Source organism: Columba livia, chromosome 8, assembly GCF_036013475.1.
Source record: "Columba livia isolate bColLiv1 breed racing homer chromosome 8, bColLiv1.pat.W.v2, whole genome shotgun sequence".
NCBI lineage: Eukaryota > Metazoa > Chordata > Aves > Columbiformes > Columbidae > Columba > Columba livia.
In genome coordinates this window covers 15,524,543-15,543,803 of record NC_088609.1, presented here as the reverse complement: position 1 = coordinate 15,543,803, position 19,261 = coordinate 15,524,543, and the positions used below count along the sequence as shown (strand labels likewise).

General features: G+C 42.3%; 1 protein-coding gene across 7 annotated transcripts in view; it reads right to left on the bottom strand.

The window, feature by feature from the left end:
* NTMT2 (N-terminal Xaa-Pro-Lys N-methyltransferase 2) overlaps positions 1–19,261 on the bottom strand; it is a 36,410-nt gene that overhangs the window by 5,737 nt on the left and 11,412 nt on the right. For 2 of the 7 annotated variants that reach the window (XR_010474076.1, XM_065071071.1), the window contains 3 exons: positions 8,189–8,364; positions 4,398–4,527; positions 2,413–2,662 (listed from right to left, as the gene is read on the bottom strand). Coding sequence is in view for 6 of the 7 variants with exons in the window: in XM_065071071.1 (XP_064927143.1) it covers positions 2,413–2,662; positions 4,398–4,499 (352 nt within the window). In the remaining variant the exon portion in view is untranslated. Of the gene's footprint in view, positions 1–2,412; positions 2,663–4,397; positions 4,528–8,188; positions 8,365–15,305; positions 15,569–19,261 lie in introns of those variants that run through there. The other 5 variants (XM_065071067.1, XM_065071068.1, XM_065071069.1 and 2 more) reach the window with 3 other exon arrangements.

Below are 19,261 nucleotides of genomic sequence, written 5' to 3'. Positions count from 1 at the left end.
ATATGATCAGCAGGTACAAACTTAAATCAATATTTAGGATCCATATTAGTAGCGGCAACAGATGTGGACAGAAGTCGATAGGAGTAGTGGAGAAAATACTGGGTGCTGAAGGGTTCTTTAATCTGGTGGTTACAGTCATAATAAGAATCAGTGGCTGGAAGCTGGAGCCAAACAAATTCAGATTGGAAATAAGTGACAACTGTTTAACAGTGGAAGTAATTACCCATTGGAAACTACCAACCGAAGTGGTGTTTACCACCTCTTGAAGTCCTCAAATCAATCGTGCTTGACTTTCTCAAGATATGTTTTAATTGAACACAAATTACAGGCTCAATACAAGGGTAAAGGAATGAATATAACAGTTTTTCATATAGAGTAGGTCAAACTAGATAATCTAACAGTCCCTTCTGTTCTTTAACGCTGCAAATCTCTATAACTTTGCAGAACATTATGTTCCCATCAAAGGAAGTTGGATTAAAGATCCAGTGAGGAATGCAAGACCTTCCAAACTGCCACATAAACTCTATATTACCCCATAATATTACCAATATTACTCTATATTATTCTGCAAATACCATCTATATTTAAAAATAGTACTTTTGTCAATGTGTTACTCTGATTGCATTAAATCAGTACTTGTGTTGAGACCAGTAGTGCAGGTCTCAGAGAAGAGCAAAATGAGAACCCTCACATGTGAAAAATCTAGAATAAATTCGCAAGGACAGGTGGTCAGAAAGTGAATGAAAAACTTGAAAAAACAGCCAACAACATTGTTTGCATTTTCTAGTCAAATTATTTAGTTTTCTTGATGGGAGATTTAAACTTTTATAAACGGAAGTTGTCATTTCAAAAGCACATTTTGACATAGCATGTCAGGTTTTTTTATCTGCTCCCTTAAAAAAAAAAAAAAAAAAAAAAAAAAAAAGCCTCAAAGTCTAAAGCAAAATACCTTTCAAGTGGAAGGAAGATAGTAATTTCTATATGAAATATAAACTTGAGCTTTTATTTTTTCAGAAAAGAACAGCCTGGGCTCATATGCTTAGATAAGACAAATCAAGATGGAATAATCAAGATTCATTGTGGATTTTCAACACCTGATTTTGAACTTAATGTTCTCATCACTTAGCTTTTAACCTACTTTCCCAAGAAAACGAGATCTTCATGGTGTTGCACTCCACCATTGCTCCACCAAAAGCATTGAGCTTGTTGGCATATTTCAGCCAAACTCATAATGAGCTGGGAAGTCTAATTAATACTTAGGATCACTACATATTTCATTGAAATCAGTGGAGGGAGGAGATTTGGATCTGTTCTATGCTAAAGAAAAGGCATATGCTCCCTTCATTAGCAGCCACATGGCTGATCTGCACAGCCTCAGACAAGTTTTAGGTCATTCAGTCTCATGTTGACACAGATTTGCTCAAAAGACGAGGCAGAAGTCACATTTACTGCAATGACTGGTTATTCAAGAAAAGCAAAGACACAAAGGCAAATCATACTGTTCTGAAGCAACTTGCTTGTGCAGCTGTAAAGATCTGTTCTAAGAAGCCCAGTTTCACTACTTTTTAAGACTATACGTAGAAGACAAATGTGTGTTCCTGAATAAAACCATATCCTCTGCTAAACTATCTGTCCTTCTTTTTGCCTAGCAATAAACTGTCTCCAGGGTTTTGGAGAGGAGTTGTTCGGGCCCCCTCCTGTACTTTAGAATAATGTCTTCTGTCAGCTGAAGCTGCATTATGGACACTTAGGTTCACAGATTAGGAGAAAAAGTTGTGGGTTTTTTTTCTGGAAGGACAGTTCTGCAAAGCAGTAAGATTTCTAGAAAAAAATAAGAGCTTTTTTTTTTTTTTTTTTGGTGAGGAACACAGCTCACATTATCTGATTGCCAGTCTGCTGCTCTGAACGCTGCAGGGCATTCACTGGGGTGGCTCCAGGAGGAGAAGCAGATGTTTCTTACATGAGGGGGTACTGTGGGACACAGCCAAGTGAACCTGTTTGATAAGCACTGGTGCATGTATAAGACATGATCTGGTTGATAGGTATTGGTGGTTTCACTATGCCCTTTTTCAAACTGTTTCCTGAAATACCCCCAAGTCGCCAGATTCAGAAATCCCTGCTCACAGGTGAAGCCAGCCCTGTGTATTTGTCTGTAGCACTGGCAAGTAAGAAGGAGGATTCCTGCTCCAGAAAACTCGCATATAAGGCCTACTCCTCAGCTGAACGTTAGCACGCAAGCTGCTCTCCAGGAACATGCACCTTCCTCCAGTATGTGACCTGAAAAAAACCAACTTGATTTGTAGCCACTGTGCAAGTGACTGGGCATAAATGTCAAAAATCTCTTGTGAGAATTTAGGAAGCAGCCCCAAAGATACGAGAGATCCTGGGCTGGATGAGTCATGCTGAACTAACCTGAAACCCACTGAATCCAGATGACATCATATCTTTGCGGAGCTGGAGTGAATTCCTGGAGGCTTTTGCAATAATACATCTCTACTCTGTCCTCCTTGCCCTGTAGGTAGTTCGGCACCTCAGCCAGGAAATTCTCCATCATATCCACTAATTCCACACTCTTGAAAACTGGTAACAGGACATGCTTGCTGATCCGGCCTATCCCAGAGCCGCAGTCCAGGGCGCGGTTGGTGCCAGCTTTCCCCACCCCCTGTGGGACACAAGAAAATAATTTGAAATCTGAAAAATACCACCTGAAAGATCACCACAACTGCATCACCAGCTACAGCCTTTAGGCTACCAAGCCTAGCATCTTGTATCCTCACTTGTGCAGGGCTGTTGCAAGACTGATAAGAACCTGAGACAATATCAATACAGCTTTGGGTACCTGTGTGTGCGCTGAGCTGGGCTGCCTGATTCCCAGGCTGCTGTTGACTGGACTTCTTCACTGCGGCCATGCATGTATTGCTGTACAACGTGTTTTTGCTTGGTATAAGAAAAGACACAATCTTTCACAAGCTCCTAGCTTTCTCAGAAGATCCACTGGTCTTTGTAAAGTCCTTGCAACTTCATCTGTCAAATATTCATCCCTCACAGGCAACTACATGGCAAGATAAGTCTCATTCTGAGCTCTGTAAGGGCCTAACAAAAAAGTAAGCATATACCAAATACTGCATGCAAGAAGGAACTTCTGCAGCACAGAATGTCCAAGGAGTCCATGGATATCACTGCAGATAAACAGCATCCTTGGAATCAAAGCGCAGTTTTCAAAACAAGCTGTGTTTGAACAAAGATCTTGGAGCTGTAGGTAACTTATGACAACTCAAAAAGTTTGGACTGGAGCGTATACAAAAGTTGTTTTTTAGGCACAGAGACAAGAAAGATGATTGAGTAGATTTTGCTTAACTGTTTTCTTTTTTTCTTCATAAATATAATCTCTGGACAGAGATCAGACATGAAAAAATGGGGCACAAAGGATATGTCTATGAGAAAATAATGAGTTACTGTAAAAGGAGCTTTATAATGAAAGCTGTATTTCACCCTTAAAGCTTCCATTCTAGCCATAAAAAAGGCTCTTAAGAGCCTGCTGCTGTTCTGTAAAACAGAAATTTTAAGTCTGGACATGCACTGATTGTGGGATTGGAGGTCCCCTGGCCAAAGTTATCTGTTAAACAAATATATTAAAAGCAAATGTAAACACCTTTTCCCTGTCCCCTGGAAGTGAGCGTTGAAGTGAAAGCTATGGGCCAAAGTCCCTGCTGCAGCTCCGCTGCTCTTAAAGGAAAAAGGCCCAGGAAGAGTCTGGCTCTTCCTGCTTATTAAGAGATCCCCTCTGTAATGACCAAGCATAAATCATGTAACTCACCACTTTTTTGGCCTTGCTTCACTGGGTAATTCAGTAGATTATTAAGGTCAAAGGACAGTACTGTCAATGACATGACTATGAATAGCCCAGCCGAGCATCTGGTTACACAGAGTAACTGTAGAAAGAGCACAAGGACCTCAAAGGCCCTCACCAGCCTCCAGGGCTGCTGGTCCCAATTTCTGTACCTGGGAAGATTAATCTCCCAATGTATGCAAGAGTTCACAAGCCCTTAGCCCTATTGGACTCTGGAGACGACCTGTTTGTAGTTAGCCAGAAAACGTGAGCTATTCTTCATTCACAGGCTGCACTTATGAGCATGTGGCTTTTACTGAGGACCAGACTAAGTTGTAGCAAGAGCTCATTAAAGGAGAAGGAACTATGTCTTGGATCTTTACAAGGTGGATTTCCATACTGTTTGCTGGCAGACACATACCGACCTACACTGATGTGATGAACTGAAAATTGTTGAGAAAGCAGGGGAGAAAATCAGGATGATTTACAAAAACAACTAACAAAATTTGACAAAAAACCACACAAGTTCCTTGACATTTGTGTTTCAGGGAACCTATAGTCACGGTACCTCACTCAAAACAGAGAATTCGTCTCCCATGATGCGTGACAGCAAGGCCTTCCGATTACGCATCTCCATTTGCCCTCGAGAAGAACGAAAACGAACACTCATGAGAGATGAAGCTTGATCCCACACTTTGCTGGAAGGGAGCAAGAGCATCAGGCAGTCAGTTGAGAAGTGCTGCGAAGCACCGTGGCGGTGTTTGTAATGAAAATGTTGACATAATTCCATGTTCAGCTAATATATTTTCAGTTTGGGAGTGCTCAGAGCTTTGACAGGGTATTAACGTTTTCTTTGGAAGGCAATCATCTTCCCAAAAGCCTAATTGAGTTGAAAATCAGACTTCTTATTTAAAAAAATAGTATAAATGAAAATTTTAAGCCAGAACAGGCTTCAAGATTTAAGACTGACTGCCCCTCTGGTTATCTGCTTCCAGTTACTCAGAATCACTATCATTTAGGACACATACAGACCCCAAAACTTCTGTAAAGCTAAACAGGGCACGCACAAATTTCCTTAGGGATAAAAGAGTTGTGGAATATGTTCCTTATGCTACTACTTCAGGTCTTGGAAGGGCAGGAAGGCAGTGTAGATATGCAGGATAAAAAAGAAATAAGAGTTCAAGAAATAGATAAAAATCACAGTGGTTTTCTTCTGAATTAAAACAAAACAAAACACAGCAGGTTTTCGACAATATCTCTTCCATCCTCTGATCAAACAGGAGGAAAATACTTCTCAAGAAGCTTTTATTTCAGCAAGTAACCAAACAAGCAGGTGAACTGGGGGCAAGAAAGGGAGAAAGGGTTTAGGGCAGAAAGGGAGCTATAAAGTTAATACAGTCTCTGTCTGTACTATTTCACACATCTATAGCTCACAACTGTTCCTGAATTAATGCTTTCTTTGTTTTCTTCATTCTCTTTTTTACACGTTAGCTCTGGATTAGGCACATGAAAACACAGTGTGTATGTGGACATCAAGGCTTCAACTGACATTAACACAGTGCCATAAATATGCAGCACTATAACTCTGCCGATAACCCTTCAAGCACAACTGTACCTAAGCCCAGAGCTTGTCCACGCAGCACCGCTGGCTCAGGCAATGTTGCTCTTGGTTTGAGTTCTGCCCACACACACATAAAACCTCTTAACTTGAGCACAGTGGCACTTTTAACTCAGTTTGACTCGCCTGGGAAAGAGACAGGCTAAAATATAAGTGAAGTCCTCAGCTCCTTCTGTAATTCCTTCCATGTGCCCAGGCAAGATAAATTCTCCAATAGTAAAGAAATCCATAGCTCGGTTTACAGTGGTGCTAAGAATCACACTAAGAAATGCCATACGCAAAGGTATGCAACATCAGTCATGCAAGGGAAATGTCACTGGGTGGCATTTTCACACCAGCCAAACTAACTCCAGAAGGGTAATTTGAGTGGAACTGGGCAACTGTTTTTTAAAGAGCACTAGTTTTGCCAGCAAATAAAAGTTTTGGAAGAATAAACCTCTCTGTGAAATTGATATTTCAAATCTAGAGAATCGTCATAGCCAAAAACACGGGAAAGAATGTTGAAAATGTCAAGATACTTCTTTTTCACAACTTTCAAAGAAAAAAACCCCACTTGTCAGCTTTTCATTTCTAAACAGCATTTTTCTTTTTGCATCTGACTTGTATCTTGAAAACAAAGGGAAAAGTTTTTCAGAGGGTAAAACAATTTTTTAAAAAGTGAAATATGTTCAGCTGATCTGAAACTAATTTCCCTATTTTCTGATTTTGTTAAACTTCTCTTTAAAATAGAAGGTATAATCTATATTAGGGTGAAGCAAACTGCTTTTTTCTATCTTGATCACTGTATTGAAAAAAAAATACATTCATAGAGCCATAAACTTGGGAAGACATAACTCAAATTAAGTTTACAATAAAGTCACTACTACAGAAAGCCAGTAAATATCTGTACCTGGTTGAGTGGGATTCAAATTGTAGTAATAATAAAGGAAAATAAACCATAAGTAACATAACCAATTGACTGTATCTCAACAGAAGACAGGCTTTAACAAACTAAGTCAGAACTAGCAAAATGTGCAGATTCCTTTCTGTTCCTTTTATTTGTTCCTTATTTGATCTCGACCATTCAGAATATTATTTCTATCCCTGGCTAATAATAAGAGTAGGAACTCTGCTCTGGAGTATTTTGTATCTGTCATCACACCTGATGCATTGGGTATGATTTCTCTTTGGCATGTGAAACTCTGCTACAGACTGTACTTCTTTCCTTTTCGGGGCTTGCAGATGAGAAAGCACAACAGTGTGATTTAAACTTGTCGTTCAGGAAACTGAATCTATATGATGTCAAGGAAGCGTGAAATCTTTCCCTGAGTACACACTTATGCACCACCTGAATTCCACAAATGTTGTTAAAACAACAGTAAAATTTAAGGAATATGCCTTGAGCTGGCTCTAGTTGCATTTCATCTTTTTTTTTTTTTTTTCTGAAAATGCCATTTTACCGTCAGGTTCAGACGCCTTGCTGAACTTCCTTTGTATTTTTTTATTCTGTGTCTGCAGAGAGGCCTGATACAGTGAGGCTTTGAAACATTAATACAAACGACTATTAATTTTAGAAAAGTAGCTGTTCTCTTGTGTTTTGCTGGCTCATTGCCCCAAAAGCCTTTCTCTATCAAGTCCAGCGAAATTTGCCATCACTTGCCCTTCAATGCTTTACAGGGATTCTGTCTGTTGTTAAGCCACATTCATTTTCCACCTCAGTCCATTTAAACTACGCCCTTTTTTTGTATACAACATCTAATTAACCTTTTGAGCTTTTTTTCCACAGTAGATCATTAAGACTAAAAAAAGGTCATCTGGCTATCCCAAATTTGTACATTTGAGTAGAAAAAGAAAGATCTATGGTAGAATTATATGGAACTAGTCATTTTGCGAGCAGGAGATATTACAACATTTGGTTCTCTGTAGCTCTGTGGATTCTTTAGCATCTAATACTGTTATTGAGCTAATTTAGTGGGCTTTTCCACTAGGAAGAGAGAAAGGCAGACAGAAAACCATCAGGCCACACTTTTAAAGATTCCCAAAATCACATTTAGGCATCAACAGGATTTTCAGAAACCTAAGTGCCAAAGTGATATTGCTATTCTAGGTGCTTTTAAAATCCCACTTGGCATCTCTTTGCGTATCAGGTCAAAGCAGACCTTTGAAGATGTTTGTAGACCTTTAGAAATGTGACTGCAAAGATCCCTAGTGACACTGGAATGATCAAGAAAAAAATATTTTTCCTAATGAGTAGCTTATTCCATATACTCCTAATGCTTGGGGTGGGGAGAGGGCTGGGTTTTGTTGCAGCATTCTCAGAAATATCTATAAATAGGCAAAACACAAACTTGGCATTAAGTCTCAGCTGCTTTCTCAAATGGACTGGAGGAATTTGCACAAGCAAATCTCGCACTGAAGCCAGCAAGCATTTTATCATGAAAGGTCCCAGTCCTGCACTGAGAATTAATCTCCCACCCAAACACAGTTAGAAGAACTCCTTGCACAATCCTCTTTGCAGCTTTGCAATACAAGTAAAGGATGCAAAACAGGTAAATCATAGCATACGGCCAGGCAAAAAGTGCATTCACGATGATACACGACCTGGCAGAACATGCTACTAGACTCAATGACAGTTATGACCTGTGACTGCGTATCAAATATGCTATATGGTGCCATTTAAAATCTATGTGACTGGGCCCAGTGCATGCCATTTATGACACATCACCACTGTTTCTTGCAGAAGATGGGATTAAATGACTCACCCCAACAAACTTCCTGAGAAACTCCCTGGAGGATTCAATGTCTGTGTTGGAGAGCTCCATGTAGTCTCCCATCATGCCCTCTTCTGTGGCTGGCACCTCCCGGTAGAAGTGTTTGGCCCTGGCGTAGAACTGCATCTCCCCATTGATAACTTGACTTGTCAAACCGTAAAGTTTCACTGAAAGCAGATAAATCACTATTTTATTAATGACAGATATTTCTCATCTAGTTTATTGCTCTGGAGGGACGATGGCCAAAATCTATAAAATGGAGCTTTCAAATCACCAAATCTGTGTTTCTAAAGCACAGGTGGAAGGAAAGGTGTTGGATTTAATCCTGCAAGACCTTGAAGGGACAAAGCCCGCCTTGGGGAAATTCAGTGCTTCCCAGGCTCAGACATAATTTCTGTCATCACACTACATTTTCACGTCAGTGAAAAATCATTCCAAGTTTGAAGTGAATATACATGCAAAAGAGAGAAAGGTGTTTGATTTGCCCCTAGAAAAGCTGTGTGCAGTGTTTATTGCTATGCAGGGTCATCATCTCCACTATCACAAACTGAACTGCGCTGCAGATTTCCATACATGCTCTCTAGCCATTGACAGCTGTACAGAGATTGCACCAAGAGAGGATGAATGAGGCACTTGCTCTGTTTATTTTTAGTGATACTGTACAGTATATGACACTGCAAGTAACCTGAACCAAAGAGCAGATGGTAGTCTCAGGCCTACATGACTATAGAAGTGGAGGAGAAAACTTAGAAGAAACAGTCCTAAGTTTTCATCTGTCACAGATCAAGGAGCAAGATAATCAGCGGGTGATATACTGGAAAGTTCCTGTATGCCAGAGGCTTGGATGTTTCTTTTCACTGCTTGGCTACTTTGCAGGTAATAAACAGCAATAATAAGCTTGAAGCTGTTTTATTAAAGCCTGTGAGTTCTGCTGGGTAAAGGGTTATTTTCCCCTAGTCTTTAAAAAACTGAGGTCTGTCCTCTGCATCCGTGGTTTTTCTATGCTAGATGTGTATCGGCATATCAAAAGCAGTTACATTTTGCAGCTTAAAGTTCAGATTGAAGCAGGTCATAAACAGTTTGCTTGGAAAGCAGCACCTCTGACTGTTCCGTGTGCATACAGGTGCCCAGGCATTTTCCTGTGCATATGACACACCTTCCAACAAAAACACAACTACAAGCCTCTCTGTGAAAACTAAGCAATAAGGAGGGATGGAATCACACTGGGAACAAGTCTTTGCGAGCACCACCTGGCAGTGTGAAGCCAGCTCTGTTGCAGATCCTCAGCGTGCTCAAGGAACTGGAAATAATCCAGCAGCAAACACCTTTTGGGTTAATAACAACAGGAAGGGAGAGCTCTGTGCCGGCTGTGCACACAGAAGGACCAGGGAGGAGTGCTTTGTCACTGCGTCTTTAAACTTCCACGGGAGCACTGTCGGTTGCTGCTGGGAAGGGTCTGAATGGGCCATGACTTCTTACACCAGCTGGGGAACAGGAATTGTGCCCTCCATGCAGAGGAGGAGAGCTAGGCCAGAGGCCCTGAATATAAGCCTGGAATGTATTTATTGAGGGCAAGCAAGCTCAGCAGGGAATGATAAGTGTGTGCCTGCCCATCCTCAGCAGGAGAATGACATTTTGGAGGCAAATGAGGGGGGGACAAAGGAAGCAGGATGGGGAATAATTACCACCAAGGACCACTCAAAACAGAATAGTGCTATTGGGTTACACATAAGCAGCATGCCCAGCATATCCTTCATCCAACAAAAGCAGCATTACCAGCCCCTCTTGTCATCACCTGCTTAAGTCAACTGCTGAACGGATACTATTAAAGCTTTAATCCATTACACATTTATGTTATGCCTGAGAAATTTATACCACTAGAAGCACTGAGCCCAGCAAGGGTCAAACCTGGGAGTTTTACACACTCCACTGGTTATATTCACATACTCAGAAGAAACCATTTAGCTGAAGAAATTAATACGAAGGGGGCAGCAGCCAATCCCCAGCACAGCTTGGCCAGGGTGGCTCCAGAGCCTGGGAAAAAGACTCCACTGGTGACTGTAATTCCTCCAGCAAATGATCTTCATCTTCCCCTGGGACTGGTACTATCTTGTTTTCTCTGTGTCTCTTTCTTCTCCATCTCAGATGTCAGCCTGTCTGGTGAGCAGAGCTGAATCCCTGCATGTTGGTTTTACAAGATCTTCTGTATATGAGTCCAGTGATGGTTTCTAGGGCTTGTTTAACGGAACTGTCAAGGGACAGTGACTTATCCTGTTTAGCTAGATTGAGGGGGAAGGCATTTACAGGCTGTCTGCACACTAGGACAGGGTGTTGCAGGCAGCTGGCAGCATGCGCAATGAATATTCAGAGTCCTCCTACTGAAAACATGAGCCTGACCTGAGGCAACACATGGGGACGATATGCTGTTCAGGATATCAGATCTATAGCATGTGCTCTCAGATTTCTCGCTCAGAACCAGTATCAGGCTTGCAGAATGCCTGCTGGGACTTGCAGGCACACATCAGCTGACTGTGGCTCCCCCTGGGCCAGCTGGGGCCCCAAAGACCTGCCTTACATGCTGACATCCAAAATCAGCCCTGGGCTCAGCATCCATAGGGTCTTCTCTATGCATCAAAGTTTGCAAAGATCTTTTAGGCAAGTCTCCTACCTGAGGGCATGGAAGTCCACAGGCTAATGTAAAGCTTGTCACTGTACCCCAAGTCTTTTGCAGATCCACTGTCTCACTCAGACAGATTTATAGAGATGATTTCCAGCACTTGCTCCCTCAGTGTTACTCCTCCCTCTCATGAATTTGCAACACTGCCAACTCTTGCCATGCACAACCCAATTTTCCAGATGCAGCAAATCAGCCTCACCTCTGATCTGCCTCACAGCTGTGCCTGGCATGCAGGCTCCAGCAGCAGGACCAGAGGGAGAGGGAGGTTTGCCAGCTTGCAGGCATCTACCCCAAAAGAGAAGTGTGAGAAGGCACGTGTGTTCTCAATGGCAGTTAGCATTCCAGTTCTACTCCTGCGTGCTTCTCCTTCATCACAGGCCCTATCTAGCCAGATTCATCTCTCTTTCCATCACCCATGTGGGACTATCTTGTGCATCACGAAATGAAATACTTGTGAGGTCTGTTCTAGATACACAGCCTGCTTTCAGAAAACTTTGTAAAGGAGTGCACAGGCAGGATAGGATAATGGACATTGCAAGTCTTTCAGACACTGAGGAGAGCAGCCGTCTTTCACAGAGGTTTTCAGTGTTAAGGCAGGCAACTCGTAAGGTAAGGTTAGGAATGTGCTTCCAGTAAAGTAAGAAGAAACTTTCTTCATGGCACACTTGGTCTCTCAGCTGAAGCTGCTGGCAAGTCCCCCAAGTGGAGATGGTTTAAAGCAAGCTGAGAACAGGAACTGGCTCCCTAAAGGTCACTCCCCAGTCATAAGACGTTAATAATTTTCAGTCGCTGCAAACACAGTCTGGATGCAGACTGGTGATCTACAGCTGAGTGCCAACCCCTGGACTAGACAGAGCCCTTTGGCCCTGCAAAGTTCAAAACATTGTCTCTAACATTTTCCTGTGGATCAGTTCAAAATTTTGTTTCCCAGTGCACCTGATCTAAACATCTAGAGAAATGGACCATTTAATATGTAACTCCACATGCAATCCCAACCTGCAGCAGACTGTCTTACAGTTCTTGGTTGCAGGGTTTACTCAGCTAAATTTCCTTGGCAGAAGTAAGTATTACAACTAATTTTTTTGAAGTTTTTATTTGTGAACATTATTCTGTGACTCCAACTGCTTTCTGCAAGATATTGAACGAATTACAATTTGGCTTACTATTTCCTTTTAAATGCAATATCTGATTTGTGCATCAGTTGAAAAATAGTCATCTGAGTGTAGGGTAGAATTCACCTCTCTGCTGTGGTCCAAGACCCATTTAAATTCTGTTTTATAGAGGATGAACATCAGCCCACCCCAAAGCAGATTGTACTTACAGACACGTGCCTCACACACACGGGAATGTTTGTCTCCATGGACTGATCATCTAAGTTTTCCACTGCAGACCTCACCCCACTGGCACCGAGTCCCACAGCGCATGTAAACACGCATAATTTCCAGCATCTGAATAGCTCCATTAAAGTCCACTGGGCTTAAGGGCATTCACACACATTTAAGTACATTGTTGGATCAGGGCCTAAAGTTACTCATGTCTTTCATTTATAAATGTTACCCTGGTCTGTAAAAGTGACATGTTTCTTTTAACAGGCTGTGATACCAGATATGCTCAACTCATAAGTAAACACGCTTAAAAGTGCTGCGCCCCTGAACCAAGGAATGGAGTGAGGGGATCAAGGAGTCAGCATAGCTTGAAGTATGCGTTCTACCTTGCTGACCCTGGGCAGCACTGTAAGTTCTAATGTGGGGCATAATTTCAGTGTTATTATTCATGTTTAGGGTTAAGCACAGGCTTAACTACCCTGCTAGGTCACCGTTTTAGTGTTGCTTTAGTAATTTAATTTTGTTTACATACAGATATCTGGATCTAGTCTTGAGGTTTGAAAAGTTCAGTTCATTTCTACTCAGTTCCACTCCAAACTGAACTGGAAAATGTCATTCTGCAGAGATGTTCAGACCCACCACATTCTGTCCTCTCTATCACAGAAAGCACTGGATCACACAATAATCCAAGTTGGAATGGACCTAAGGAGAGCTCTAGTCCAAACTCCTGGTCAAAGCAGGGACAGACATGAGGTCAGATAAGGTTCACCAGAACTTCATTCACCTAGGCTTTGAAAGTCTCCAGTGACTGACTGATAACTGTAGGACCTCCCTGGGAAACCTGCTCCAATGCCTGACTGTCCTCATGGGGAAAGAGATTTTCCTTATAGCCAGTCTGAATTTCTTTTGTTTTCATTTACGGCCACTGCCTACTGTCCCCACACCACTGTGAGCAGCTCAGCTTCATTCTCTTTATGATCTTCTTGCAGGTACTGGCAGGCTGATATTTGGTCTCCCTCAAGCTGTCTCTTCTGGCTGAATATGCCCCATTCCCTCTCTCTTCACAGGGCACATGCTCCAGATCCCTCACCACCTTGGAGGTCACCCAACTCACTCCATGTCATTCCCAGCACTGGGAGTTCAAGACTTCACGCACATGGTCAAATGACTACTGCATAAAAGGGGTTAATCACTTCCCTTGGTCAACTAGCTATGCTTTTGTTAATACAGCCCAGGATACTGTTGGTCCTCTTTGCTGCCAGGACACACCGCTGGTTCATGTTCAGTTGTTGTCTACCAAAACCCCACCAGCAGGGCTGCTCCCCCTGCCAGCCACTGCCCAGCCTGTGTTGTTGCTGCCAAAGGTTCTTCCTTTCCAGGTACAGGACTTGGCACTTGACTTTGAATTTCAGTGAATTTGAATTTCATTAGGTTCCTACTGTCTCCTTCCTGCAGCCTCTGAATGGCAGTCGTGACCTACAACTTCCAGCCAAGTCCTGCCAGTTGGCCACAACCCGCAAATGTGATAAGCAAGCAGTCCTTCACCTCCTCCAGGTTACTGATGTCAAGCAGGAGATGTCCAAAGCAGACCCTTGTGGTACTCCACTGACCCTGAGATTTGACCATGACTTTCTGAACCCAATCACCCAACCACTTTTTACCCACCTGACTGCCTGTCCATCTAGACCATGACACCTTGGCATGCTGTGAAGTTTCTTGGCTACCCCATGGTACCTGTCCTTACACATACTTTTATTTCATGACAATAACCATGGAGTAACAGACACACTGCATGTTCACAAGAAGGCTGGACTCACATGCATTTCTAATCTAGATGTTCATAACGGTATCTTCTAGAGTAAAAAAGATCTATTAGTACTTACACTAACAGTTAACACTGCAGGAAATCCTTCTCAGTTTCTAATATGTTGTGTTTATTTTCAAAACAAATGAAAGACTAACATTTTCATAGACTTCTTGAGATTACATCTACCCATATTAACTTTCCTTCCTCTCCATCTTTCCTTCCTTTCCATCGCTCACAGCTACCCAGAACTAGGGATAGGAGTATTTATCTTACATGTCTCATTTAAAACAGCTGCAGATACTGCTGTATGTGAAAAGCCACATCAGAATACTAAGATAACATGGAAATGCTTTTTTTCTTTACAGGACTTATTAATTCTACTATCTTGAGCAGAGTTGTCCCTAGGGTCTGTATAGTTTCACACCACCAGGTATGATAATCCACTCATCTAAATGGATCTTTCAATTAGGAAGGAGCCCTCAAGAATTCACATCCTTTCCATCCTAAAATCCCACAATTCTAACACTAAGTGGAGGCTGAATAATTCTGCTTAAAAACAGACATGCTAACGTAATACATACACAAGTCAAATCTACTTTTAACCTATATTGTTCTCGGGAAATTCTGGTTCTTATTCAGGGTCAAATTTTCATTAGAAATGAAAATTCATTTTCCGTATCTAAAAAAAAATAATGCCTTGGCATCCTGTACCTTTCACTGAAATTTGATTATAAACATTTTAGAACATTTTCCTCCGAGATAACAAACAATAGGCCAGACAGACTGCTGCAGAGATCTGGACTGCAGAGACTTAAAAAAAAAAAATTAAAAATCATTACCTTTCAAGCATTTTTGCAAAACAATACATAAGGCAAGGCTAACGATGCATGGAATGACAACAAAACAGCTATCAGGCACTTGACAGGCAAGGCCTGTCAGCTCTGCTAGTTTTGCTTTTGTCCCTCCAAGTTCCCAACAGTCAATGCACATTTTACTTAAACAGTGACAAAAAAAGGTACCATCAGCCAGAAAGCAAACATCCTTTCCCTCTTGTGGTCTCTCCCTTTCCCCGCTATAACCACCTGTGGAGTATTTAGGAAAACAGCAGGGTACTGAACTAGCAGGAGCTGAGAGAGAGAGCACTGAATAGTTTAGCTTGCACCATAATCTCTCTAGCTGGGCTTCTCAAAACTACTACTTAGTAGTAGTTAATGTGTTTGCATTCTACCATCTAACATGACACATCTTTCCGGAGCATGGTCACACACACACAGACACTCCTGCCCACCAGCTACTCACCCAGGGGAAGGTTTTCCAGCAGGTAAAGGTAACTCTGAAAGAAGTCATTTCGGATCGCCATATGCAAGACAAAGGACATACTGTGTCGACAGAGTTCTTCATCCGTCTTGTGCCAACGCGATTTAAAGGCCAAATGTGCTGCCTTATACGCCATGATAAAGATATTTTTTGCAAGGGTGAATAGCTGCTGTGGCTAGTGCTCTCTGGGGGACCTGTCCTTCCGAAGTGGCAGAGGCAGTGTCATTTAAACTGTGGCAATGTGCTGTCATTCTATATCAGGGTGTGTGTCTAGAGTGGTGCAGGGGATGGAGGCGGGCGAGAGGCGAGAACTGCTGGCTGGTGGTGCTGGCTGAGAGTCATCTCTGGAGTGTCGCCCTCTGAAACGAGCAGGTGCTGGACAGTGATAAACTCAACCAGAAAATTGCTTAGCCAGGGTAAAAGTATATCTGCTCCAAAGAGTGGCTTTAATTCGATCACACTTTTGCTAATCTGTTCAATATTCACTTCAAAGGAACTCAGATATTATCCAGGATCTCCCATCTCCTTCTTTTATATCTCAAAGGGGGATTTTGTTTCTCTCTCTCTCACTGTTTTTCAGTTCAGGGCATTCAAGAGGAAGGCCAGAAGACAGAATATGCCTCTTTGCTAACTGTGTGTCCTAAAATACTGTGATTACAGCAAGCAAAGAGAAGCAACAGATTCAACTTCATGCTTTGCCAGTGTGTACAGCAGAGCAAGCCACTCTATGCACTACAATCTGCCTGGGTTCATTTAATCTGTTTAAATGGTACAGACTATCTCATCAGCAGAGGCTAGCTGGAAGAAATTGCTGTCTGGGAACACAGGAATGGTAAAGCTGGAGAAGTGTAAGAGCTTTTTGCTTTAGCTAACAAAATACACAGTAGAGCAAAAGAAGACAAACTTCCCATTAACAAACTTAGACCAATATATTGGCTGGAAAAGAGAAGGCAATTCAGGCCACTACAGCAGGCTAAATTCTAGGAAAGGGAGAGTAGGGTGAGAAGTTGAAGCATTTCTAGAATGGAGAACCTAAGCTGCTAAAGGGGGCTGTATATCATAAATATGTTCCATCCCAGAGGAGGATCAGGCCCTCAAGGGACAAGGAGAAACATGTACTGCTTCAAAACCTTGTTTGCCCTTTGGCAGTTCAGGCACTCTGTGTGGTACAGCTTCGAGCCTCCTGAGTTGCAAAGCTACCCAGCAAGGGGGTGGGGGCTTTGTACTGACTACACTGACCTCCAACCATTGTGCCCATACAGGTTTCCCCTTTTCAAGCTGTTTATTCCAGCTGTCTGCAGTGTAAGCACTCCATAACGCAGCAACACACGATCAGAAAGTTGGATGTTTTTAATACAAAAGGGATGCTATATGTCCTGAGCAGTACCACAACTGCCAACAAACATCTGACCCAGCTTCTGAGAGCAGAATGAAGACGACCTCAACCCCATCAAGGAAGTAGTTCAGCTACAGAAGATGCTAAGAAGCATTTAGCAATGTATCAATTAAAGCATATTTTCCAACATGACTTGCTTCCTTGGAGCAGTCAGTCTCTGATCTCTGCTTCGGTGTTACTTATTAAAGATGTTACTCTTTAAAAGTATTTAGGGGCAAAACCATCCCTGCATATTACTGCCTTTCTTGTTTGCCCAAGTACCATCCTGTACTACTCACTCTCACCTAACTGCAATGGCACGCTGATTGCCCAGCTGTTCCAGTCTACATGGTCAGGCAAATGTGTCAGTGAACAGAGCAGTGAATAAATCTTATTCAGAAAAATATACTCATTTTTCTTTCAAGTGGGAACAGTTCCCCAATCCAGCCCACAGCTGACACAAAGGAATTTGTCATGCGCTACAATACGGGGGCTGAAACAGCCACCTGGGAAGGCGGTGTGGAGGAGGTAGCAATCCAGCCACATTACACAGTGGCCTTACCAATAATGCAAATCATTGGGGTCTCTGCTGAGCCATTTCATCTTGTGGCAACAGTTGCCTTTTTCTGTCTGGCCAGTGCTGTGAACAAGCGCAGTGCAGAGCTTGTGATTGCCAAAGAAATGCAAGAAGAGAAGCAGAAATGTGCAGCTGAGGATGGGCTGAGGAGAGTGGGATCACGGCAGTGGTTAATCAGCTCTAGTACCACTGCACCAAAGTCTGAGTCCTTTCTTGAACTAAGAGTGATGTTTTTCACATAGCCCTAGAAATTCCAGCCATCTCTTGCAATAATTCAGTCCCAAATTTCTTCCTGGTTATGCATCTACCAGACAGACACCAGGCTCTTTCCAACTCATTTTCGAATATCTGGGCCCAGGCACAATCTTGGCTTATGTCTTTGTTTTCTCCCAAATCCAGCCCTTTCTGTTTGCTTATCTATATTCAGTCACTTGCCAGTTAGTGTGCCAGGAACGGATGCATCAAGACAGTATGTCAATGCTTTGGAAAGACATTGCACAAGCTCACTTTGTCACCGACAAAAAAGACACTCTTGGGAACTCAGAGCCCACCTGTTCCACATTTGACACCATGTTTCACATTTGTCATGCCTGTAGTTTTGGCAATGTCCATTGTGTAGCAAAGTGACCTCTTTGCTTAGAGACAGCAGTGACTCTGAGCATGAAACCTAAGCCCTGAGGTGTCCTAGTGGAGTCAAACGCTGGAGGGTGCTGGGACTGCAGATTTGTTTTCAGAAGTGCCTGAAAAAGGCCACAGAAATAGCAGTTTTTTTCAAAGAGTGGATACTATATTCTCTGCCTATTTGTCAACAACAGCATCTTAACATCTGCTGCTAAAAACAACTTACAACTGCTTCACGCTGTCTCTTAACCCCATATTCTGAACAGGAGTAGTATTGGTCTACCCAGAAGCTGCACTACTGTACACCTTACATGTCCATTAAGAAGTAGTGTGGGGCTTGAGTATGGACACAATGGCACTCATTGCTACTTGTAGGATCAGTGATGAAATGTGAGTAAACCCACTTACCGACCTTAGTTTCCTTTCCCAAATGGTGTTTTGAGCCTTCCTAAAGTTGAAGCCAGCTAGCCAGCTTTCTTGTTGGCCGTAGTGACACCGGAGAATCTGGATGTCTGGATAAACTGAAGCCCTATGCTAAAATGACAGTAGACTCAGCCATAATGCATGACAGTCACTGCCTCAAACAGCTTCCGGTCTAAATAAGAATGTGTTTGTATTTATGTGGGTAAACAAATAGTTCCTCCACGTGCTGTCTTCTTCCTCCCCATGAGATCAGGCAGTTCTAGGACATCAGGTTTATCACAGATTAAAATGAAGGATCAGCTAGAGCAGCTTCTTGTGAAAATACTTGCAGGTGGTAACCTTTACAACTGACTTTGCTGCTGCCAGAAAAGCAACTGCCTGTATTGTTCTGACTGCAGCTTAGGTGGCTTATTCAAAGCAACACTGTACACAAGCGTTTGGGTGTCAAGCTGGGAAATAGTACTATGACAATGGATGCACTAATTGTCTGACTTGTTGAAGTCCTGAACTCTTAGTCACAATCTTCACCCACCTAAACCCCACTCTTGGGTCCAATTACACTCAGCAGTCTTCAGAAGTTTACTGTGAAAATAATTTGGTTTTGAGTTGAGCATGAAATTGAGAAAAAATAGTGTTTTGCGTTGACAGGAAACTAAAATATCTCTCTTTTCTCATCCGAAAAAAAAAATTCTGTGCCAGACCAAACAAAATGTTTGCTTTTTTTGCAGGGTTATTTCTCTTCTTCCACTTCTTTATTTGTTTATTTGTAATTATATTTAGGTAAATTTTGTTTCAGTGTATCACTTACAAGTACAAACAATAACAATGTTGTTGTCACCAGTAGACTAGTCAGTCTTGCAAAATCACTGTGTGGCAAAAGGACCAATGGAAACGCAGAGCAAAACAGGCCCTTGGGGAAAGACTCAACCTTGGGATAGGACT